This window comes from Taudactylus pleione, unplaced genomic scaffold, assembly GCF_031769625.1.
Source record: "Taudactylus pleione unplaced genomic scaffold, aTauple2 ptg001117l, whole genome shotgun sequence".
Classification (NCBI taxonomy): Eukaryota; Metazoa; Chordata; class Amphibia; order Anura; family Myobatrachidae; genus Taudactylus; species Taudactylus pleione.
In genome coordinates, this window is record NW_028285518.1 from 685,175 (window position 1) to 710,527 (window position 25,353).

The window sequence follows — 25,353 nt, forward strand, 5'->3', positions numbered from 1 at the left end:
TCAGACGTTCCACTGCAGTCTCTAGCTCTCCCGAAACAGGCTAGCAATTGACAGGTCCACGTTATCTGTCTCGACTCGCCTTGTACCTCCTTCGGATAGTTGACCTTTCTGCAGTGAGTGGAATGGACCCAGGTATCTCTTTCCGCTACCTTCAACGATGTGGTACTTCTCATCAACACCTGATATGGACCTTCCCACCGGTCTGTCAATCAACCTGAGCGTAAGAAATTTCGGATCATAACATATTCTCCAGGTTCAACATCATGACAGTTTGTTTCTGGCATTTCATGTGACACCATTTTAAATTTCTGTTGCTGCTGTTTCAGCTGTTTACTCATTTGTATAAGATATCTCACAGTAACCTCATTATTACTCTTCAAATCATCCTGTGGACTTACAATCAAATGAGGTTGTCTCCCAAACAGTATCTCAAAGGGGGACAGATTAAGAGAATATCTAGGAGTGGTTCTGATGCTATGGAGGATGAGCAGTAAGGCTTCTGGCCATCCTAATCCAGTTTCAGCCATGATCTTACTCAGTTTATTTTTAATAGTACCGTTTACTCTCTCCACCTTTGCGCTGGCTTGCAGTCGGTAGGGGGTGTGAAGTCTACTATTAATACCCATAAGCTTACACATGTTCTGGAAACCATCACCAGTGAAATGAGTACCCAAGTCACTTTCTATGATTCTAGGGATACCGTATCTGTATACAAACTCCTGAACAATCTTTTTAGCAGTAAACACAGCAGTATTAGTGGCAGCTGGATATGCCTCTACCCAATTAGAAAATACATCAGTACAAACTAATACATACTTAAGATTCCTGCAAGGTGGTAATTGGATGAAATCAATTTGTATTACCTGAAAAGGACCGTCTGTCGGAGGGATATGGGATGGCCCGGTAGGGATTGTCTTCCCGACATTTTTCCTCAAACAAGTCAAACAGGACATTGCTTTCTTTCCAGCTTGAGAAGAAAAGCCTGGTGCACACCGATATGCTCTGAGCAACTTGCACATACCTTCTTTTCCCAGGTGAGTCAGACCATGCGCTGCCTCAGCCAAGCTTGGGTAGTATGCCTTGGGAGCAACAGGCCTACCTTGTCTATCTCTCCAGAGTCCGGAAGACTCCTGAACACATCCCTTCGATCTTCAGACCGCCTTTTCCTGTACGGAACACAAATTTTGCATCTCAATTAATTTCTGCATGTCTATTGTCTGGAAGACCATCACTTTATCAGTTGTTAAGTTTATGCGTAACCCTGCTGCCCATTTGGCAGCTTCATCTGCTCTGTTATTGCCCATTGACACCGGGTCTACTTCACATGTGTGGGCTTTACATTTGATGACAACAACTGCCTTTGGTAACTTTAATAATATAAGTTTCACTGCAGATATGCTGCAGGATTTATTAACCAGAATAAAAGATGGAGTGATATACCATGAATGTATGTGTGTGAAGTGTACATGCGTGTGTGTATGGGGGGAATATATGATATACTGTATGTTTAATTATTATTTTATTTATTACCAGTTATTTATATAGCGCACACATATTCCACAGCACTTTGCAGAGAATATTTGGCCATTCACATCAGTCCCTGCCCCAGTGGAGCTTACACTCTATATTCCCTACCACATCCGCACACACATACACACTAGGTTAATTTTTGTGTTGGGAGCCAATTAAGCTACCAGTATATTTTTGGAGTGTGGGAGGAAACCGGAGCACCCGGAGGAAACCCACGCATGCACAGGGAGAATATACAAACTCCGCACAGGTAGGGCCATGGGGGGAATCGAACCCATGACCTCAGTGCTGTGAGGCAGTAATGCTAACCATTACACTGTGCTGTTTATTTTAAGGGAATTTTAATTATTCACATGCACTTCCGGCCCGACTAATGGTCTAGAGATAAATTGTGGAGAGCAAATAATTTTATTTTTGTGCATGTATGTGCGTGTGTGTGGATGGAGTCTCATGGTAATGTAGCCATGATGGTATAAAGATAGTGTTCCTCATCATTTACAACAGCATAACCTGTGCATAATTCTCCTGTGTCAGTTTGTCTATGACAACTCCCATCCATGTAAAACGTTAAATCTACATTTTCTAATGGTGTATCACGTATATCTGGTCTTGCAGTAAGGTCTGATTCAAATACTCAATACAATCATGTGTGTCAGTATACCTGCAAAACTCACCTTCAACCAGAGACTCACCTTCCTCCACCCTTTGTGCATCTCGAGGCACATATGGTAAGTACGTTGCTGGATTTAACGTTTTGCACTGTTTAATTGTGATATTTGCAGGTGCCATTAGAGCTAGTTCCCATTTCAGGAACCTAGCTGAAGAGACATATCTGGTTTGGGTAGAATTCAACAAGGCAGATACTGCATGCGGTGTATAGACAGTTGTATCATGCCCTAATACTACATCCTCACTCTTATTTACCAGAAGAGTTGTTGCAGCTACACTTCTTAAACACATTGGGAGTGATCTTGCTACAGTGTCCATTTGTGCACTGTAGTATGCTACAAGTCTGCTAGCATAACCATGTTTTTGTGTGAGGACACCTGCTGTGCAGCCATCAGCCTCCGTACAAAATAACTCAAAGGGTTTTTTGTAATCTGGTATTCCCAGGGCAGGTACTCTTGTCAGACTATCCTTAATATTAAGGAAAGCCTGCTGTGTTTCCTCAATGTGTATGACACGGTCGGGTTTTGAGGATGAAACTAATTCCTGCAATGGTAAAGCCAAAATAGAAAAACCTGGGATCCACGTCCTGCAGTATCCACACATGCCCAAGAAGGTACGGATTTGCTGTTGGTTTTGCGGCAGTGTCTTCATCTGTATGGCGTGTATTCTGTCTGTTGTTAAGTGTCGTAGCCCCTGTGTTAGACAGTGTCCCAAGTATTGAACCTTAGTCTGGCATGGCTGTAATTTGTCCATTGCAACCTTGTGCCCTGTTTGTGAGAGATGAAGCAACAAAAGTTTAGTATCATTTAAACATGACATAAACAAATCAGAGCACAACAAATCATCTACACATTGCATGAGGACAGACCCATTGCTTGGTTGAAAAGATTGCAAACAGTCAAGTAAGGCCTGAGAGAAATTACCGAGGCTATGAAACCCTGGGGAAATCATGTCCATGTGTGTTGTGCCCCTCTGTAGGAAAATGTAAACAGATATTAACAGTCAAGGTGAAGAGAAACAGAGAAGAATGCAGAACATAAATAAATGACAGTAAAATGAGTACTTGACCCCTAGCATTGACTATCATCCTCCAGCAGAGCATTGGCTGTCACTATGTGAGTGGGTGACCGTTGGAAATTCCCTGAATCTTGTGAGTACCCTCTCTGAGTGTACCTGGGTGTTTCCTTCCTAGGTGGCCCCTGATTTCTCAATTTACAATCCCTTCTCATGTGTCCTACTTTATTACAATTATAACACCTTACCGTATAATTCCGCTGCTGATATGTGTTGTAAGACTGTAGCTGTGGCTGTGATTCCTCTAGAGCCTGAATGATCACTGCCATTAACTTCTCACACAGTGCCTCTTTCTTCCTGCCAATGTTCTTGTCATGTTCTATGGCTGACTCTCTAAGTGCATCTACAGTAATCCCTCTCCAGTTAGGTAGAGAGGTTTGCACTCTGGTTTTTAGATTGTCTTTGAGACCATCCATAAGTACCATAACAGCTACTTCCCTGTGGTGTACATCATCTTTAATATCTGCTACCCCTGTGCACTGGGTTATTGTTAGCAATGCTCTGGCAAAATAATCTGCTGCAGATTCACTATCCTTTTGTTTAATAGTGAAGGATTTACTCCAGTTAACTACCACTGGGAAATGTATAGCCAATTGTGTTATTATACACTTTATATTGTCCTGGTTATCCTCATCAGTTAAGGATTCATCCTCCTCCAGTACACAATCCTTTACAAACTTTTGCACATCAGTATTGGAGGTGAGACAGGCCCTTAACACCACTCGCCAATCCTTATTAGTTGGCTCATGAGCATTACCTAAATCTTTAATAAATTTCTGACATTTGGCTAACTCTTTCCTAGGGTCTGGAAAATCTGACATAATTGAATGTAATTCTGCTCTAGTCCATAGACAATGCATTTCTACATTCCTTATGGGAACTATGCCATCTTTGTCCGGTTTCCCATTGGGAACTGCAATTGTACGGACAGGATGTGTACCTACCACCTCACTTTGTTCAGTATTACCTCTCTTAGGGCCTGATTCAGACCCACTCGCGAGCGGCTGTCCGCTCGCAAGTGGGTCGATGTTATGGACTGAGCATGCGCACGACGGAGGGAGCTCCGTCGTGCGCATGCGCCAGACGCGACGAGCGAAGGAAAGTCCTTCGCTCGTTGTGTCCGATCAAAGGGGGCGTGCTGTCAATGTTGATTGACAGCACGCCCCCTTTGGTGGGCGTGCCGGGGGCGTGCCTCCCTGACGGGGGCGTTCCCACGGGAACGCCTCCCGTCAAAAGCCGGCCCACTGACATCACTAGTGATGTCAGTGGGAGTGATTTTGGCTCTGATAGAGCCAAAATCACTCCGGAGCTTGCGGTTGAAAACCTCAACCGCAGGCTCCGGCTCGCAATTTCGATGGTCGCGATGGTCTCGACCATCGCGGCCATCACAATGCACGCTCGTATAGCCTGTGGGTGGTGACCCACAGCTATACGAGCGTCCAGGAGGACGCTCCATGAAAATGGAGCCCGGCCCTCATTCAGAGCGTGCGCTCTGCTCAGAGCGTACGGCTCTGAATGAGGGCCTTAGTACGGTCTCCACTAGACTCACCCAATACAGCTGCTGGCCCTGCTGGTTGGATCACTGCCTTTGCTCTCTGTGGAACATCTAATATATTAACAGCATGTGTAATGGCTGAAATTATAGTAGGTTCATCATCTTCTACCAAAACATTTTCCTGGAGGGAACTTAAATCAGGATACAAGTTTCTTATTACGATTTTTTAATTATTTTTAGTATCGGCTGCACCTTCACCTACGGTCGCATATGGCAACTGAGGTGCACTTGCGCTGTCTCCTTTATGCATGATGACGCTACCTTGCAGCATGGGTACACTAAAGGGCGGCATCCTGCTTTGCAACATGAGTACGCTGTTTTTCGGCGTGCTACTATGCCATGTGTGTTGCATCATTTTGCAGCACGAACACGCTACTTTGCTGCATGTGCGCGATGCCTAGCGGTGTGCGCGATGCCTAGCGGTGTGCCATAACTTTAAACAGTCATTATACTTTACTCTTTTCTTTAGAGTTTGACTAAACATATGTTATCTCTAACAGTATTCAGTACCTCCAAATTGAAACTGCCAACTTTAGGAAAGGGTTTCACACATCCATTGGTCATTTTGACCCATATGTCACAGTAGGCAGTAGCATACGCGCCATACTTCTCATTTATTATATACCTTGCCGATGCAATCGGCCCATTCATAAGCAGCTCTCCCTCGACCATTCCCTGCGATTGCTTAGCACCCATTTGGGCACAAGCTTTCACCTCTCACTAGGGATTTCAGCATTGGTCAATTAAATAAGATGCGTCCACTCACTTCTTCCCACTGTGCTCAACCAACCGCTAATCGTTATGCCAGTTTTACACAATGAGGAACAGAAAACAGCCTATGATGTTCTCTGCCTTCTGTACAACTTCAACTTACCAAGCTATCAAGCTTCCTACTTTGAGTTACTCCCCACTGGTAGAATTTAAGTATTCCAATGCCACTTACCCTTTCCAGGGATTTCCTCCCACGACCCCCAAGTCACGGTTTCACTACCATGCGGTCCGATCGCATTGCCCAGAGACACTACCACTTATCAATGGACTTTGCGATTACTATTGGGGGTTTGGCTGAGAAACGCCTTCGCTCTCGCTCAGTATACCTGCTGTGTATACCTACCCGGTAGTAGTGGTGCCTCGTCAGACACCTACAGAGTCTCTCCTGTCACGCCCTTGTAAGTGAAGAAAAAACCTTTTTCGTTTTTTTCTTTTCCCTCTTTTCACATCACAAGCATACGTTCACATTCATATACCTTTGTTTTCTGGACAGAAAAATGCTTTCCCTAGTGGCAATACCAATTCAGAGGATTTTAACAAGTGATACAACAAGACTATCTATTACAACGATTGTTTACACATGTGGCATCAATACAGGGAAGACGCATACGCTATTTGTGAATCGCCTATTGCAGCGCAAAAGTGACAATAAAAGAAACAGACTTTTCTCTCTTGTCCCTGGATTTTAATCAGCGCTCCTTAGATCACCCAAAGAACGGATATTCGATTTCACAACACTGAGTACAAAACAGGTTTAAAACACATTGCGTTCTTACCCGTATGTGACGCGTCCAATTGTTGAGGAATCGAGATCTGGTCATCGCTTTGAGTAATTTCCAGTAGCATGACCTCAAGGCCGAGCCCCCATCTATTGATTCCTAATAGTCGCTATTTAGCGCTGCAAGTCGCTTAAGAAAGAATTGCTTTCCAGTCCAATCGTGTGGTTCCAAAGCACAAAAAGTTATTTATGTAAAGAAAAAGTAACAAGGTGAAAGATTAACAACTAGAGTAAAAAGCAATCAATAATAGTACAAGCCGATACAAACGCATGCGCACTGGTCCCAGTATACAGTCATCAATCCAGAAGTCTGTGATCATCAAAGAGGATGTCTGAACACTGGGATCGGTACGCCACTTATATACCTTACAGAGTACTACATTAACAAAGGAACTAGTTTATATAATGAGCGTCCATGTGTGAGTATGTGAGAATGCATATGAGCGTCTGTGTATATAAGTATATATACATTTATATATGTGTGCGTTATGTGCATCAGTGTATGTGTGTGTTGTGGATTCGCAGTTTAGCGCATCAGATTGTGTGACGCAAAATAGCGTCATGGAAACGCATGGTCAGACCATCGATGACCAGATCGTCAGATAACAATTGTGTGTGATCATAACCAATTATTTGACTTCAACAACACAGAATATGGCCCCCTGTTGAGAAAGCCTGACCGGTGAAATGCGCATACAGGACAGGAACTGGGAGAATCAGCGGTGCACAGCTGATCTCCCGGACAGCGTCTGACTATCCCGCTTACCACGTGCACAGTACATTGAGCTGTATCTTCTCGTGTTCCTGTGGCTTCACAGTGCTGACCGAGGTAGCGCTAATCTGCTATCACCAGCACAGGAGTATTACACAGGACGTATCAACAGCAAGTATATCTATCCCTTTCTCCTACCTGGTGTATTCATGCTAATACTACACAGGAGCACCGTTCATTGTTAGTACTAGCCGACTTTAAAACTACTTCAAACCTACAACCTATTAAGGAGAAACTCCCTGAGATTTATTATACTCAGGAAAGAGGCACATGTATAGGTTATCAGCAGGTCGAGTCTTACTAAACTTATTGGATTAAATACTGGGTACTGGACAAATTCTAAAAATGATACACAGTAATCCTTATTTTCCTATATATAGATGTGATGTCACTAATTCAGAAAGAACCTGTAAAGAATTACTACATAGGGAGTTCACATGATTAATTGCGCAATACTAGAACCGTGAACTTTACGAAAATTCCAGATGCTGTGTATATGATATAGCTTGTTATAATTAAGGTTTATTTGTGACACTAATATTGGCTATCTCAGCTACAAGCATATCCAGGTACTTCACCTTATCTTTCCCAAATTGTGTAAGGGGAACCAAAAAATAACAAAGACACTCAACACTATATTGTGAAATTGATACATGTCTGACTTTTTAAAGTAATACTAAATTACTTAATCTGCTGAGGTTAATTATTTGCTACCAAATATCACAGCATTTCAATTGCTCTATTTGTTTGTTTTTGTGTATTGTATGTGGCAAAATGACAACTTTTTTAGAGGTATAGCTAATAAAAGTTACATTTTAAAAGTAATATAATTCTTCCATTTTAACACAAAGAGTTCCCCCACGAAGGAGGTCTTTCTGTTGTCCTGCTATACAGGATAAATACAGGTATTAGATATACTCTACTGTCACTCCTGGGGAGCACCACCAACCGGGTTACTAACAGAGAGAGTTTTCCCTCTGAGTATTAATAATATGTTGGTTGTTACATAACATTAATTATCTATGCTGTCATCCTGTGCGGAGTCCCCCTTTTTCTATTATAATAATAATAATAATAATAATCTCACAGGCTGCGTTTGAAAAATGACAGTTGGGAGCTGGTTGTCTGGCACCTTATCACAGACTTATCACTCTGTCTCCTAACACTGCTTAGTATATAGACCCCCTAAAAGAACCCTCTGGAGTGTATCATTACTCTGCTATCACCATCACCAGTAGTACACCCAAATTCAAAAAGGTAACCCTTACCACTCATGGTTAGTATGTACAATGTCACTGTGTACAGTATTGTCCCAGCCCTGGGTGATACACAGAGAGGATGTTCCTGGCAGTGTGCTATGGGGTGAGTGATTAGATAAGTGACACCAGAGCCATTACTAGACTTTTTGGTGCCCTGTGCCAGAGAGAGCATCGGCGCCCCCCCCCCATTTTTTAAATAGGGTTATAGGATAGTACACCTGTAAAAAGGGTCATGGCCTTATGGGGAAGGGCCAGGGAAGAGATAGGGGAGGCCAGGAGATGCTGGGGATAAATAGGGACATAATATAGTGCACCTGAAAGAGGGCCATGGCTTCATGGGGAAGGGCCAGGGAAGAGATAGGGTAGACCAGGAGATGCTGGTGATAAATAGGGACATAATATAGTGCACATGAGAGAGGACCATGGCCTCATGGGGAAGGGCCAGGGAAGAGATAGGGGAGGCCAGGAGATGCTGGGGATAAATAGAGACATAATATAGTGCACCTGAGAGAGGGCCATGGCCACATGGGGAAGGGCCAGGGAAGAGATAGGGGAGGCCAGGAGATGCTGGGGATTAATAGGGACATAATATAGTGCACCTTAGAGAGGGACATTGCCTCATGGGGAAGGGCCAGGGAAGAGATAGGGGAGGCCAGGAGATGCTGGGGATAAATAGGGACATAATATAGTGCACCTGAGAGAGGGCCATGGCCTCATGGGGAAGGGCCAGGGAAGAGATAGGGGAGGCCAGGAGATGCTGGGGATAAAAGAAGAGGAAGCTACAAGTGAGAATAATAATAAACAGAAAAACTGACAGGTCCAAACAGCGCCCTCTGCCCTGCGGTGCCCTGTGCCATGGCACCGGTCGCACTACCCTAGTTACGGCCCTGAGTGACATAAACACTCTTGTGTTACTCAGTATGTGACAACTTTCTCAGTGACAGCCTCTATCACACCTTCCATTCATTCCTGAGTCCTCTACTGTACACCTCCTCTTGTGTGGCCTCCTCCCTTTTGTCCTCAGGGCATTTCCTCCCTATATATACAGTACAGATAGTGCATCTGTCACAGTGTACCCTCTACTCCTGTAGACAGTGCAGGCACACTATGGCGAGCATTGCTGCTAACCTAGCCAAGGACAAGATTGCAGCCCTGGGTTTTGGAACCAATAAGAACCCAGTAAAATATTTAAACCAGGACTATGAAGAGCTGAGGGCACGTTGTTTGGCATCTGGCACTTTATACGAAGATCTAACCTTCCCTGCCAGCCAGTCATCGCTGGGGGTCAAGGATCTGGGTCCAAATTCAGAAACAGTCCAAGGGCTTGTGTGGAAAAGACCCAAGGTAAGGCTGCGATTATTATTTCAGACAATAATACTAATATAATAATAACTATGATAATATTTCAGACAGCTACTAGTAACTGTAACTGTGCCGTTAAAATTTATACAAATGTTGATAACTGTAGATTGTGCTGTATACAAGCATTTTACTAAGCAGGGCTGGCAAACATGCCCGTACCAGGTGTGCTGTAAACTAAATTGCTCCAACTAATTAGGGGATATTTATCAAAGCCTGGAGAGAGATAAAGTACAAACCAATCAGTACCTGTCATTTTTTAAACCCGTAACATGACAGGTGTTAGCCGATTAGTGGGTATTTTATCTCTCTCCAAGATTTGATAAATCTCAGGTATGGTCTACACAATGATACAATAATGTCGGCTAATTCTTTGGGCTCAATCCATTTAGCAGCGAAGGGGGCGAGTTCCCGTTTTAATGGTGTACTATTAGCCCTCGCTCGCGGCGTTATCTTACCCTCTACGCGCACATTTTTGCTGTGCGAGTGCGGCGGTACCGTAAGTGCGGCATATGGCCTCACTTACTTGTGCTGCAAAGAATTCACTCCAAATAGGATCGAGCCCTATATTTACTAAACCTTTCTTTACATTATTAATTGAATATTTGGGCTTACATCAAGTATTTAAATATATGTTATGTGTGTGTGTATGTATGTATATATATAAATACTGTATGTGTAATCAAATTATTATTAATAATAAATATAATATATAATATTTTAGTGTATTTTAGGTGCTTGATTGGTGTTATAGAACATACTGTATTGCCTTTCAAACACTTTTAGAAACTTTTCGCATCATACAGTCACAATGTTATGGTACCAAATATTAAGACTGCGCAATACTAATCCTGCCAGTGTCGGCATTCTGATAAGTGTCGGGATTCCGGCGATGGTATTCTGATAAGTGTCGGGATTCCGGCGATGGTATTCTGATAAGTGTCGAGATTCTGGCGATGGCATTCTGATAAGTGTCGGGATTCCGGCGCCGGTATTCTAATAAGTGTCGCGATTCCGGCATTGGCATTCTGATAAGTGTCGGGATTCCGGCGCCGGTATTCTAATAAGTGTCGCGATTCCGGCGTTGGCATTCTGATAAGTGTTGGGATTCCAGCGTTGCCATTCTGATAAGTGTTGGGATGCCGGCGTTGTTATTCTGATAAGTGTCGGGATTCCGGCGTCGCCATTCTGATAAGTGTTGGGATGCCGGCGTTGTTATTAGGATAAGTGTCGGGATTCCGGCGTCGCCATTCTGATAAGTGTCGGGATTCCGGTGTCGCCATTCTGATAAGTGTTGCGATTCCGGCGTTGGCATTCTGATAAGTGTTGGGATTCCAGCGTCGCCATTCTGATAAGTGTTGGGATGCCGGCGTTGTTATTCTGATAAGTGTCGGGATTCCGGCGTCGCCATTCTGATAAGTGTCGGGATTCCGGTGTCGCCATTCTGATAAGTGTCGGGATTCTGGTGTCAGCATTCTGATAAGTGTCGGGATTCCGGCGTTGGCATTCTGATAAGTGTCGGGATTCCGGCGCCGGTATTCTGAACGTATCTCGTATTACACCCACCATCCTGACATGCTTACTGAGCCTGGTTATACTTGTTGCCATTTCACATAGCTGTCTTCCAATAAATATATACATAATAAGAAAATAAAAATAGACAGTGAAAGTTGCATAAATTAAACAGAATAATAGGAATTGCATTGTTCGGTTGGCTAATAATTAATATTGTAAACCAGGGACAGTCCTGGGGACATACGTATCTCTAAATCATGGGACTGTCCCTGGAAATCAGAGACACTTGGCAGGGGTGTATAGGCTGGATACTTATTGTCTGTCTTCGTGGTTAATCTCTTGCAGGAAATAAAACCCAATCCACAGTTCATTAACGAGGGCGCAAATCGTGCTGATGTACGGCAAGGATCTCTGGGTAAGTAATAATAGGGCTACTCCAGCCAGATCCAACTGTAATCATAAGGGGTGGGCAATAAGCGCCCCCCTCCACCCAGCAGTTGTAAAACTATAGATCCCAGCATGCCCTGCCACAGTTTTTCTATTTGATCATGTTAAAACTGTTGCAAGACAGCCATTTATTCCTCCCAATTGACCCCATTTAGGTCCCAATTTGGAGGTTTTTTATTTCTATTATCCACATCAGCAAAGCTGGGCAGGAAGGCTGAACTATTCATTTCTTACTGTGTTCCCAATTGTAAAGCATACAGAAATACGCTGGCACTATATAACTAAAGGTTAATAAAAGTAAATAATTTATAGCACTCCTGTTATATCACCCATGTTATATTATATCCCGGTTAGTAGGATAATATATGAAAGTTGGGTCCTTCCTCAGGTAGTGTACACAGGGCAGAGCCTCATTATCACCATTCATCCTGTGCATGAGGGAGGACTCTAGTCCTGATCGATGGCAGAACGGCGTCACCCTGATACCCTGTACTGTCTCTGTGTCCAGGTAACTGCTGGTTCCTGTGCTCTGTTGCGTCGCTCACCCTGAATGAGGACTTGCTGTATCGGGTCGTTCCCAATGATCAGAGCTTTGACACAAACTATGCAGGAATCTTCCACTTCAAGGTAATACGTGTAAGGCTTCCAATGTGCTGCACGTCAGACCTGACCATATCGCTTGCTGCTACATGCATGTTAATGACGAGACCGTTCCGCTGTTCATTACTTTGTTCTCATGTGTACCCAGGATCCAATATGTCAGCCCGTCAGGTCGTGTACCCAGCTTTAACATGCAAATTTGCTACAAAACTGTTTGACAGGACGCATGGCGTGGCTTACTAGCGAAACACCTTCCCCATCCATACAGCACGCCCATATACCTATCCCATCCATACACCCCCCATATACCTGTCCCATCCATACACCCCCCATACACCTGTCCCATTCATACAGCACCCCCCATATACCTATTCCATCCATACACCCCCCATATACCTGTCCCTTCCATACACCCCCCATATACCTGTCCCATCCATACACCCCCCATATATCTATCACATCCATACAGCACCCTCACATACCTGTCCCATCCATACAACACCCTCACATAACTGTCCCATCCATACAACACCCTCACATACCTGTCCCATCCATACAGCATCTCCATATACCTGTCCCATCCATACAGCACCCCCATATACCTGTCCCATCCTTACACCCCCATATACCTGTCCCATCCATACAGCATCCTCACATACCTGTCCCATCCATACAGCACCCCCATATACCTGTCCCATCCATACAGCACCCCCATGTACCTGTCCCATCCATACAGCACCCCCATATACCTGTCCCATCCATACAGCACCCTCACATACCTGTCCCATCCATACACCCCCCCATATACCTGTCCCATCCATACAGCACCCTCACATACCTGTCCCATCCATACTGCACCCCCATATACCTGTCCCATCCATACACCCCCCATATACCTGTCCCATCAAAATATAGCACCCTCATATACCTGTCCCATCACATACCTGTCCCATCCATACACCCCCCCATATACCTGTCCCATCCATACAGCACCCTCACATACCTGTCCCATCCATACTGCACCCCCATATACCTGTCCCATCCATACACCCCCCATATACCTGTCCCATCAAAATATAGCACCCTCATATACCTGTCCCATCCATACAGCACCCCCATATACCTGTCCCAACCATACAGCACCTCATATACCTGTCCCATCCATACAGCATCCCCATATACCTGTCCCATCCATACAGCAATCCAATATGCCTGTCCCATCCATACAGCACCCCCATATACCTGTCCCATCCATACAGCATCCCCATATACCTGTCCCATCCATACAGCATCCCCATATACCTGTCCCATCCATACAGCACCTCATATACCTGTCCCATCCATACAGCTCCCCCATATACCTGTCCCATCCATACAGCACCCCCATATACCTGTCCCATCCATACAGCATCCCCATATACCTGTCCCATCCATACAGCATCCCCATATACCTGTCCCATCCATACAGCATCCCCATATACTTGTCCCATCCATACATCACCCCATATACCTGTCCCATTCATACACCCCCCATATACCTGTCTCATCCATACAGCACTACCCATATACCTGTCCCATCCATACAGCACCCCCCCATATACCTGTCCCATCCATACAGCACCCCCATATATCTGTCCCATCCATACAGCACCCCCATATGCCTGTCCCATCCATACAGCACCCTCATATACCTGTCCCATCCATACAGCACCCTCACATACCTGTTCCATCGATACAGCCCCCCCATATACCTGTCCCATCCATACAGCACCCCCCATATACCTGTCCCATCCATACAGCACCCTCACATACCTGTCCCATCCATACAGCACCCCCATACACCTGTCCCATCCATACAGCTCCCCCATATACCTGTCCCATCCTTACAGCTTCCCCCATATACCTGTCCCATCCATACAGCACCCCCATATACCTGTCCCATCCATACAGCACCCTCACATACCTGTCCCATCCATACACCCCCATATACCTGTCCCATCCATACACCCCCATATACCTGTCCCATTCATACAGCACCCCCCATATACCTGTCCCATCCATACACCCCCCATATATCTATCCCATCCATACAGCACCCTCACATACCTGTCCCATCCATACAGCACCCTCACATACCTGTCCCATCCATACAGCACCTCCATATACCTGTCCCATCCATACAGCACCCCCATATACCTGTCCCATCCATACAGCAACCCCATATATCTATCCCATCCATACAGCACCCCCCCATATACCTGTCCCATCCATACAACACCCCCATATACCTGTCCCATCCATACAGCACCCCCCATATACCTGTCCCATCCATACAGCACCCTCACATACCTGTCCCATCTATACAGCACCCCCATGTACCTGTCCCATCCATACAGCTCCCCCATATACCTGTCCCATCCATACAGCACCCTCACATACCTGTCCCATCCATACAGCACCCTCACATACCTGTCCCATCCATACAGCACCCTCACATACCTGTCCCATCCATACAGCACATACATACAGCACCCTCATATACATACCTGTCCCATACATACAGCACCCTCATATACCTGTCTCATCCATACAGCTCCCACATATACCTGTCCCATCCATACAGCAACCCCATATACCTGTCCCATCCATACAGCACCCCCATATACCTGTCCCATCCTTACACCCCCCATATACCTGTCCCATCCATACAGCACTCCCCATACACCTGTCCCATTCATACAGCACCCTCACATACCTGTCCCATCCATACAGCACCCCATATACCTGTCCAATCCATACAGCAACCCCATATACCTGTCCCATCCATACAGCACCCCCATATACCTGTCCCATCCATACACCCCCCATATACCTGTCCCATCCATACAGCACTCCCCATACACCTGTCCCATTCATACAGCACCCCCATGTACCTGTCCCATCCATACAGCTCCCCCATATACCTGTTTCATCCATACAGCACCCCCACATACCTGTCCCATACAGCACCCCCATATACCTGCCCCATCCATACAGCACCCCCATGTACCTGTCCCATCCATACACCACCATATACCTGTCCCATCCATACAGCACCCCATATTATACCTGTCCCATCCATATAGCACCCCCATATACCTGTCCCATCCATACAGCACCCCCATATACCTCCAAAAATGACGTAGTTACTGGCCAAATTAAGCTAATTAAAGTATCTAATTAATCATTAGGGGGAAAAAAAAGGTATATGCAAAAATAGTGCATTTCTGCCCTTATCCAGAGCGCAGGATGCTTTCATGTCAGCAGCAGCGTCTCCATAGAGACACAATTGTCATATGCCAGGAAGTCGCTATAATAATAACATGTCACCTGCTTCTCCCAGTTCTGGCAGTACGGGGACTGGGTGGACGTGGTTGTGGACGATCGGTTGCCCACCCAGAAGGGGAAGCTGCTGTTTGTGAACTCTACGACTGCGAACGAATTCTGGAGCGCCCTCCTGGAAAAGGCCTACGCCAAGTAAGTCAGCGGAGAACGATGTCTCATTCTTAGAACTGGGGGCCTGATTCAGAGATGGACGCACATCCTGTCGCCACTGCCTCTTGTACGCAGTGGCTGTGCGAAAATATGCAAGCGATGCAGCCGCCGCGATTTGTATTGAGCTTCCCACCGACGCCCCGAGACGCAGCATTGGGCACAGATTAGTTGTTGATAGAAGTTGTGAGTAACCCTGTGGTTACACAGAACGGCCGCCGCAAGTAAGATGGCGGGCCTTCCCAACCGCTTATGAGATCGCAGTCGCAGGCTGAGATACGCCCTGAAAACTGTTGCCTGTGTTTGCGTCGCCACCTCCCCCAAGTGCCCCCTTGCTGTCAATCACTCTGCGTAGAAATCCTCACAGTGAGCGGCGACGGTACATCATTGTGATGCAGACGCAGTGCGAATACGACGCATGCGCAGAACAAAGAAAGCACCACCCTGCTGGAAATATCAGTACTGCACCCGTCTCTGAATCAGGCCCACAATGCTTAGCAAACCGCATCCATACTTGCCTTCACCTAAGCGCATCCCCCTGCGGCCGCCCACTTACAGAGCAAAGTAGGCAATCCGGGGGGGGGTCCAATGATTCAATTTGCGGTGCATCGCGTCACCATAGCACTGTATAGTGCGGGGTGGGGCCTCGATGACGCCATCGTGCCGCCATGTCCCCCACAACGCTCGCTTTCCCGGCTGTCATGCCCCCCTCTCTGCCAGGAGGAGGGGACAGCAAAGTCGGTAAGTATGACCGGATCTGATAGGACAGCAGTACCTGCGCTAGTCTGTGAAGAGCCGAAACTAGGATATCTGTCACCCGGTGCAAGGCAGTAATTTTGCGCCCCCTCCCCTTTCTGTACATGGATTTTATCCTTGCTCCTCCATAAGGCAGTGCACTACTCAGACGTCCCTGGTATAGTGACTTACATTATTCCACACACCATAATGCCCATTACACATTATGCCACACACTGTAATGCCTATTACCAAAGTGCCACTTACATATTTGCCCGACACCATTTTATACCCCACAGTAAGGCTTCCAATTACTTTAAAATTACCTGCTCGTTGTCAGAGGTTTTATGCTCATTACCATTTCCATGCTCGTAGCCAGGGGTTACATGCTAGTTGCCATGGGGTTTCATGCTTGTTGCCATGGGGTTTCATGCTCGTTGCCAGGGGTTACATGCTCGTTTCCAGGGGTTACATGCTCGTTGCCGGGGGTTACATGCTCATTGCCGGGGGTTTCATGCTCATTGCCATGGGGTTTCATGCTCATTGCCAGGGGGGTTTATGCTCATTGCCAGGGGATGTCACGGGAGAAGATGCAGCTTTCAGCATCTTCTCCTGGCAGCTCCAGCGTTCCCCGTGCTGGGAACGCTGTGTGCATTGCGCTGGCCTAACAGACACTATAGGTCCAGTAGGACCTCTAGCATCTGTCTCCTCCTAGTCGGCGGCCATTTTTGGATGGCCGTTTTCAGCAGAGGCCATGCGGATGTCTAGTCTGCATGGAATCTGCTGAAAACAGCCATCCAAAAATGTCCGCCGCCAAGGAGGAGACAGACACAAGAGGGCCAGTAAGGACCTCTATCATTTGTCTCCTCTTTGGCGGCGGCCATTTTTGGATGGCTGTTTTCTGAATCTGCAGCCTCCCAAGCCACCTCGAGTCAGCTTTTTTCACCCCCTGCAATACGGCACCCGGTGCACGTGCAACTCTAGCCCCCCCCTAGTTGCGACCCTGGTCTCTGTATATATATACGTGAACAGAATCAAGAATCAGATTAATTAGCACCTGGGGCGGGGTGCATTACGCATCGCATTCGCCAGTCTTTTCATGCATGCTAGCGTTAATTAATCTCTTGGTAAGAGCTGTGTGTCCTTTGCGAATGAGAGACTTCCGGGTCTATGGCCCAGAAGTCCCTCTGGCGACCATCTGCACATACACAGAAGGATGTGCGCCGCGGGGGGTGCTGGGAGAGATTCCATTGGATCCCTCCCGAGAGGGGGGAGGGGGGGGCGTCACGAATAGAAGCCCATAGACTTCTATTGGGCAAAGCCATTGGAAGATGGCGTTAACCATAGCATCAAAGCCCCGGAAAGTAGTGTATTCCGTTGCTTGATGCATATGAGAATGGAGTTTTCGGGGGTTTGACCGCATGTCTTTCTTTGCTGCTTCCCGCCCCCGGCCTTGTCTTTATACACTCTCAGTATCTGGGCCGCAGTCTGGATGAACCTTTAGCTGATACAGAACAATTAGATACAGTATAGTACGAGCAGCGCGTTTCCTGTAACCGTGCTTTTCTGGCTCCACAATTATATGTAAGGGGAGAACATCATCACAATTATAATGTATGATTTATATTTATATTTACTCACAGATTTAATGGGAATTTAGTGGTTGTTATTTCATGTGGATAAAATGTTCACTGTTTTATCTGTTGGGATAAACGCTCATCAGTGTTCTCAGGTTTACTGACACCCCAAACATGGGTCCCATCTGCTCCAGAGCCCAGCAGCTATGGTGACCCTTTTGCTGAGCCCCGTGTCGCTGCCACCTATGGTTTTCTGGACTCTCACCTCTCTGCCACCTCTTCTGGGCACTGTCCATCACAGGAACCTTTGGGACTTTTGCAACGAGGCCCCCAAAGTTTATTACATTACACCAGTGACTCTAGAATGTGTATTTCCCCACAGGCTCAATGGCTCATATGAAGCATTGAAGGGCGGGATCCCATTAAAGGCTCTGGAGGATTTCACAGGTGGCGTTGGTGAACTGTATAACTCTGGAAAGTGGCCGAATAATCTGTTCCATATAATCCAGAAAGCACTGATAGCGGGGTCCTTGGTCACCTCCTGCACGGTGAGTCATTTGTCATCTTCATTTCCCTCCTGATAGCCAACTTACATAGTATGTCTGAGTATAACTTCCAATAGATAAAAGAGGGTAAACACAATCTTCCAGGTCACATTCATTTAATGGATCTTTACTTTATAGACACAATACCACCAATATTACTGTACAGCTTTCCTAAACTATTCATCTTACAGAGTTATATTATATAGGGATATATTTACAACTAGCTGAAGTACCCGGCATTGCCCAGGTTTAAATCTTCAAGTTATTACGTTTTATTATGTGATGTCATCCAAATCCATCAGTGGAAGGCCCAGAACAGGCTCCCGGGGTCAAAGTTCTGCCCAGCATACACCAACAGGAGGTCTCAACGCCCTAGTATGTTTTTGGGATCCAATATTACCACTCTGTGAAGTTTTGGTCCAAATTATATGCTGTTGTCCAAATCTATCCATTGGTAAGGCCCAGAATAGGCTCACTAGGTCAAAATTCTGGCCAGCATCCCTGGATCAAAGTTCTGCCTAATGTACACCAACGGGTGGTCCGACTGGGGACCTCAACCCCCCTAGTATATCTTCTGAGATCCAATGTTACCACTCTGTGAAGTTTGCATCCAAATCCATCCAGTGGAAGGCTCAGAACAGGCTCCCGGATCAAAGTTCTGCCCAGTGTACACCAGCAGGGGGTCTGACTCGAACCTCAACCCCCTAGTATGTCTTCTGGGATCCAATGTTACCACTCTGTGAAGTTTTGGTCCAAATTATGTGATGTCATCCAAATCCATCCAGTGGAAGGTCCAGAGAAGACTGCCCGGGTAAAAGTTCTGTCCAATGTACACCAATGGGAGGTCCAACCGGGACCCTAACCCCCCTAAAAGGCTGCTAAAATGCCGGCTCCAAATGGCTCATTAGACCATTGTACCTGGTGGGTTCCCAGATAAGGCATTTTCCTCTATGTTTATGCTATAAATCTCCCCTACACCACTCACCTGCACCCCCCAACTACAGATCAGAAAACAATACTTTCTTATCAGACCCTTGTATAGTGGGGAGGCGGTTGAGAGTAGAAAACATTACAGTGGGCTCATGGCCGAATGCTGTTCTAGACCTGCTGTCTCTAACATAAAATGTCTGTATCCAGACATAGAACATACACCATGCTGGTCTGCTGTCCCATAATGTATGAGGGGCTGAAATTTGAGGGGTCCCAATGGACTCCATGGGAGAGTAGGTCACCCTCCTACATCAAGCCCACATCCTCAATCAGCTCCTATATGTCTCTGTTTATCACAAACCGCAATTATATTAATATTTTGATGGGAATTTAGAAAGAGTTAGGGCAGAGTGATAGTTTACAAGACCTCCAACCGCTAATGCGCATTCCGGAAGCTTGGTATAGCCGACAGCACAGCAGCCCTCACAGAGATCTATAGGGTCTACTATGCGGCCAGAATGGGAGACACCTGCTGAGGAGATATCTGCTACAGTCCCTCCATCGTAAATCCTCGGGAATCGGGATGCTGAGATTTTGCAGCAGGGATTTTCCTCAATTTCAACATATATATATATATATATATATATATATACATATATATATATACTAAGGATACTGAATTTGAACCTCTATACACTCCTGCCTGTACCTTCTAAAACCTGCCTATAAACCTCTAAAGTTGACGCTATTTGTGTACACAGACATTCAGTATAATAAAGACTTTAGACCTTGGACATGTGTTTCCGAAGCACAAAGTATTATTTCAAGAAAAGTACAGTCAGTTACACGCTATGATCTAAGTACAATTTAGCGCAAAGGAATTATACAGACCCAAGTACAGTTATACATACGCATGTGCTCTGGACCAGATATAGGCATCAGCAAGAAACCTCCGTCAATCAGCATTCAGCAAGAAGACTCCAGACTGGGGTCACAACATGCACATTTATACCCTCACAGAAACAGACAACACAATAGAGAGGCTTGTCGCTGATGCCCTTGGTTCCCAAGGAGGATGCATCTGTTACAGGCATTTAACAGGTTGATTCAAATGGACACAGAACAGCCTCTAACAGCTTGTTGCCTCTGTTTTCCCGCCTCATGCAAATCTAAACAGTTGGTCATACAATGTACATTCTGGTGCTTTAAGTCTCTGCGGTCCATAAGTTGAGAATGTATGTTGCGATCTTCACACAGATGATACCGGGGAGCTGTTGAGAGAGTGCAGATCAGTATAATACCAAACATGGCTTACTTATCATGTATTGAACCTTAGCTACCAAATATCCTTTAATTCCCAGCAATTATACTAAATGAACAGACTTGAATCTTATACCGAGCCTGCACATCCCTACTTTAAAGCTTATGCAACCTTTTGTGTGAATATGTAATGTGTAAGTATGCGGGGTTCATTAAGCTAATAAACAGCGTTTTCATTCAGGATCTTATGCATTCGCTAATGTGCGACTAGTTAACAGCGCAATTGTGCGTATTTATGTGTATGAGAAATGGTGAAAGATGCAATCGCATGATGCTAAAAGTAATATCACCATATGTACAAAAGTGTGAGTTTAGCTAAAATGGCGCTGAGCGGCCATTCGCAAAATGGCGTCTTGCAGATCTCATTTTCAAGATGGCGTCTTGCGGCCAGTCGCAAGATGGCGTCATTACGATCTAATTTTAAACTGACCTTGTCTCAGCCAATTATCCAGCTTCAAAAGTCCACCCTTTGATAGCGAACAACATGCTATCACACTCTGATTTTAAAAATTACTTTAGTCTTACATTTATATATTATTTAATGTTATTATGGGATGGCACAAGGTGCTTCTTAATCCATCAATAATGTGTCTCTGAGTGGCTACATAAAACTACTATTATACGCACACCGCGGATCTTGGAAGATCATGGGGGTGATGTGGGGATGCATCAATCCTATAAAGGCAGTCTTGAAGGGGAATTGAGACTTTACATTATCTGAGGTGTTTTAAAAGTAACATTTCAATAATACATTCTATGCACGTCTAAATAATACATTAAATGATGGTTGTAATGCAGTTCTATATTTACCTCAGTATTCATATTGTCATTACTTACCACCATCATAATTTCGTTCTTTCGTTTTACTCTATTTTTACATTTTCCACACTTCAACACAATAGGAACACACCGGACGCATATGCCAATTATTATGATGACAATCAGTATAAGGATCAAGAATTTGCCTATGCTGGCGATCACTTCCTGGACCCATTTCCCCTAGACCTGAGAACCATTTCACTGGGTTCAACCATGAGACCCATCCTTCTATCTTCTCCCCTAATTCAGCCACTGAAAGCATTATGGTTTTTACGAAACTCCCATTTTAGCTGCAGAATTTCATCCATCTTCCGGTCTATCACCTCCTTGGGGTTGCTGGTATCATTGGTGACATAGGTGCAACACTTTACTCCAAATTGGGTGGCCAAAGTTACGCAATACCCTCCAGTAACAACAGTTAAATAATTTAACACTAGCCTGTGTTGCACCAGTTCTTTCTTGTACGCTTGCAATTCTCTCCCTGTATACCTGAATGTGTCATCATATATCTCGGTGATATTATCTATCAATTTAGCAAGTTCCTGAATATATCTAAAATTTAATGTACCCCGAGCGATCCTGGTGGGATCCAGTGCGACTAAAACTTGGAAGCCAGTTGTCTCACTAATTAACTGAGTGGCTTTATGCACGTCACCAGGTATCATATTTTGTTTGCCTCTGTGTTCTTATTGCGTGTGAAGGTATGGTGATGGTGTGTTTTTATGGATACCAAGCATTTCAACATGTGTGAGGGTCATAACTTCTGGGACTACTCTTCCCAGATAACACAAACCTTCGGAACTCGGGGAGAGCCACTTATACGCTTTTCTTCCACATATAAAATATACATTATCGGGGAGAACATAAGGAATAGTAGAATAGTATGCATCATTATCATTAAACACATTTCCCTTGCAAACAATCCTATCTCAGGGTCTTCCATCTGGTATATGCAAGTCTCTGGTTGTATTATTTTAGCACAATAACCATGTGGTACCTTATCAATAATTTCTTTGTTGGAACTCAATGTATACCGGTACCTAAAATGTCTCCCACTAGATTTAATTGAGCGTAACAGATCATAATTTACGGACTCATTATCAGCTCTCTGTGAAAAGGTCATCATCAGATTATTCCCCATCACTTTCCAACTCCCGGGTTTATTGGGGTTGGTTATGTTCAAACACAAAAGTGATCTATCTACTTGGAATTGATAGAGTTTGAAATGAGGTGGTTTGGATGAGAGGAATTTTCCATCCAATGTTTTCCCTTTTTGCAATTCTAAAATTTCCGTGATATTCAGCGGAAATGGCACCAACCCTACGTTATGCTCTCCCTGTGGCACATGTGAACACACCCAGCAATCAGTTTGATTTAACACTTTGCCTACTATGCTATGATAATCCTCTAAAGGATACCGACCCCAGTATGGGTTATATTTAGGCTGGCACCGTTGAATACAGTTCTCATCAACTAGGGACCCACAAAGCCCACAAATACAGGAATCTTCAGACGATAAACTTCCACACTGTCCCCGAGTATCCGGAATAACAGCTCTCTTAACAATAACAGTACTAAGATTGGTCAGACACTCCCCTGATTGGCATTGCACTCCTCCTCCAGACTCCACTCCATCAGCACTGCCATCAGCTACCATCTCCTCAATCGGTCCCCCATCACAGAAACCGGATATCCCCGAACCAACCAGAATGGTGAAAACTCTGGAAAAGAATATGAAAATGAACACAGCAGGCCAGTCCATTGTCACAACAAGGACCTGCAAATTTCTTTTAGTTCAGGTATCTCGACAGGTCCACGTTATCAACCTTGTCTCCGACTTGTTTCTCCACTGGTTGATTGACCTTTTTGCAGTGAGTGGAATGGACCCAGGTATCTCTCTCAGCCACCTTCAAAGATGTAGTACTTGTCAGCAGCACCTGGTACGGACCTTCCCATCGATCAGTCAAACAACCTGAACGCAAAAAATGTCTGATCATAACATATTCTCCTGGTTCAACATCATGACAGTTAGTTTCAGACATATCATGGGACAACAATTTCAGTTTCTGCTGCTGCTGTTTTAACTGCTTACTCATTGATATAAGATACCTTACAGTTACCTCGTTGTTACCCTTCAAGTCTTCCTGTGGACTTATAATCAAATGAGGTTGTCTAATGAACAGTATTTCAAAGGGGGACAGATTTAGAGGGGGTCTTGGAGTGGTCCTTATACTATGCAGGACCAAAGGTAATGCTTCTGGCCATCCTAGTCCAGTCTCTGCCATGATTTTACTTAACTTATTTTTAATAGTCCCGTTCATCCTCTCTACCTTGGCGCTGGCTTGCGGTCGGTAGGGGGTGTGAAGTCAGCTATTAATATCCATCAGCTTACACATATTTTGAAAAACATCACCTGTGAAATGAGTACCCCTGTCACTCTCGATGATTTTAGGGATACCGTATCTGTATACAAATTCCTGAACTATTTTCTTGGCAGTAAACGCAGCAGTATTAGTGGCTGCTGGGTAGGCCTCAACCCAGTTGGAAAATACATCAGTGCACACTAACATATACTTAAGATTCCTGCAGGGTGGTAATTGGATGAAATCAATTTGTATTACCTGGAAAGGTCCGTCAGTCGGTGGAATGTGGGATCGCTTTCCCTATGTTCTTCCTCAAGCAGGTCAGACAGGAAATTGCTCTCTTTTCTGCTTGTGAAGAAAAACCTGGTGCACACTAGTATGCGCTCACCAATTTGCACATACCTTGCTTTCCCAGATGAGTCAGACCGTGTGCTGCTTCAGCCAGGCTGGGGTAATATGCCTTGGGGGCTACTGGCTTACCTTGTCCGTCCCTCCAGAGCCCAGAGGACTCTTGCCCACATCCCTTGGACTTCCAGACGGATTTTTCCTGAATTGAACACAAATTTTGCATCTCAATTAATTTCAGCATATCAATTGTTTGAAAAGACATAGGGCCTGATTCAGACCCACTCGCGAGCGGCTGTCCGCTCGCAAGTGGGTCGATGTTATGGACTGAGCATGCGCACGACGGAGGGAGCTCCATCGTGCGCATGCGCCAGACGCGACGAGCGAAGGAAAGTCCTTCGCTTGTTGTGTCCGATCAAAGGGGGCGTGCTGTCAATGTTGATTGACAGCACGCCCCCTTTGGTGGGCGTGCCGGGGGCATGCCTCCCTGACGGGGGCGTTCCCACGGGAACGCCTCCCGTCAAAAGCCGGCCCACTGACATCACTAGTGATGTCAGTGGGAGTGATTTTGGCTCTGATAGAGCCAAAATCACTCCGGAGCTTGCGGTTGAAAACCTCAACCGCAGGCTCCGGCTCGCAATTTCGATGGTCGCGATGGTCTCGACCATCGCGGCCATCACAATGCACGCTCGTATAGCCTGTGGGTGGTGACCCACAGCTATATGAGCCTCCAGGAGGACGCTCCATGAAAATGGAGCCCAGCCCTCATTCAGAGCGTGCGCTCTGCTCAGAGCGTACGGCTCTGAATGAGGGCCATAATTTGTTCAGTTGGGGAAAACATTTTTAACCCTGCTGCCCA

General features: G+C 45.4%; 1 protein-coding gene across 1 annotated transcript in view; it reads left to right on the forward strand.

Moving 5' to 3' along the window:
* Positions 1 to 9,515: 9,515 nt before the first annotated feature.
* LOC148453686 (calpain-8-like) overlaps positions 9,516 to 25,353 on the forward strand; it is a gene marked incomplete at its 3' end in the record, with an annotated part of 52,210 nt that continues 36,372 nt past the window's right edge. Inside the window, exons 1-5 of the mRNA XM_088461860.1 lie at positions 9,516 to 9,752; positions 11,628 to 11,697; positions 12,238 to 12,356; positions 15,712 to 15,845; positions 18,555 to 18,720. Coding sequence (XP_088317986.1) covers positions 9,516 to 9,752; positions 11,628 to 11,697; positions 12,238 to 12,356; positions 15,712 to 15,845; positions 18,555 to 18,720 — 726 coding nt within the window. The remainder of the gene's footprint in view (positions 9,753 to 11,627; positions 11,698 to 12,237; positions 12,357 to 15,711; positions 15,846 to 18,554; positions 18,721 to 25,353) is intronic.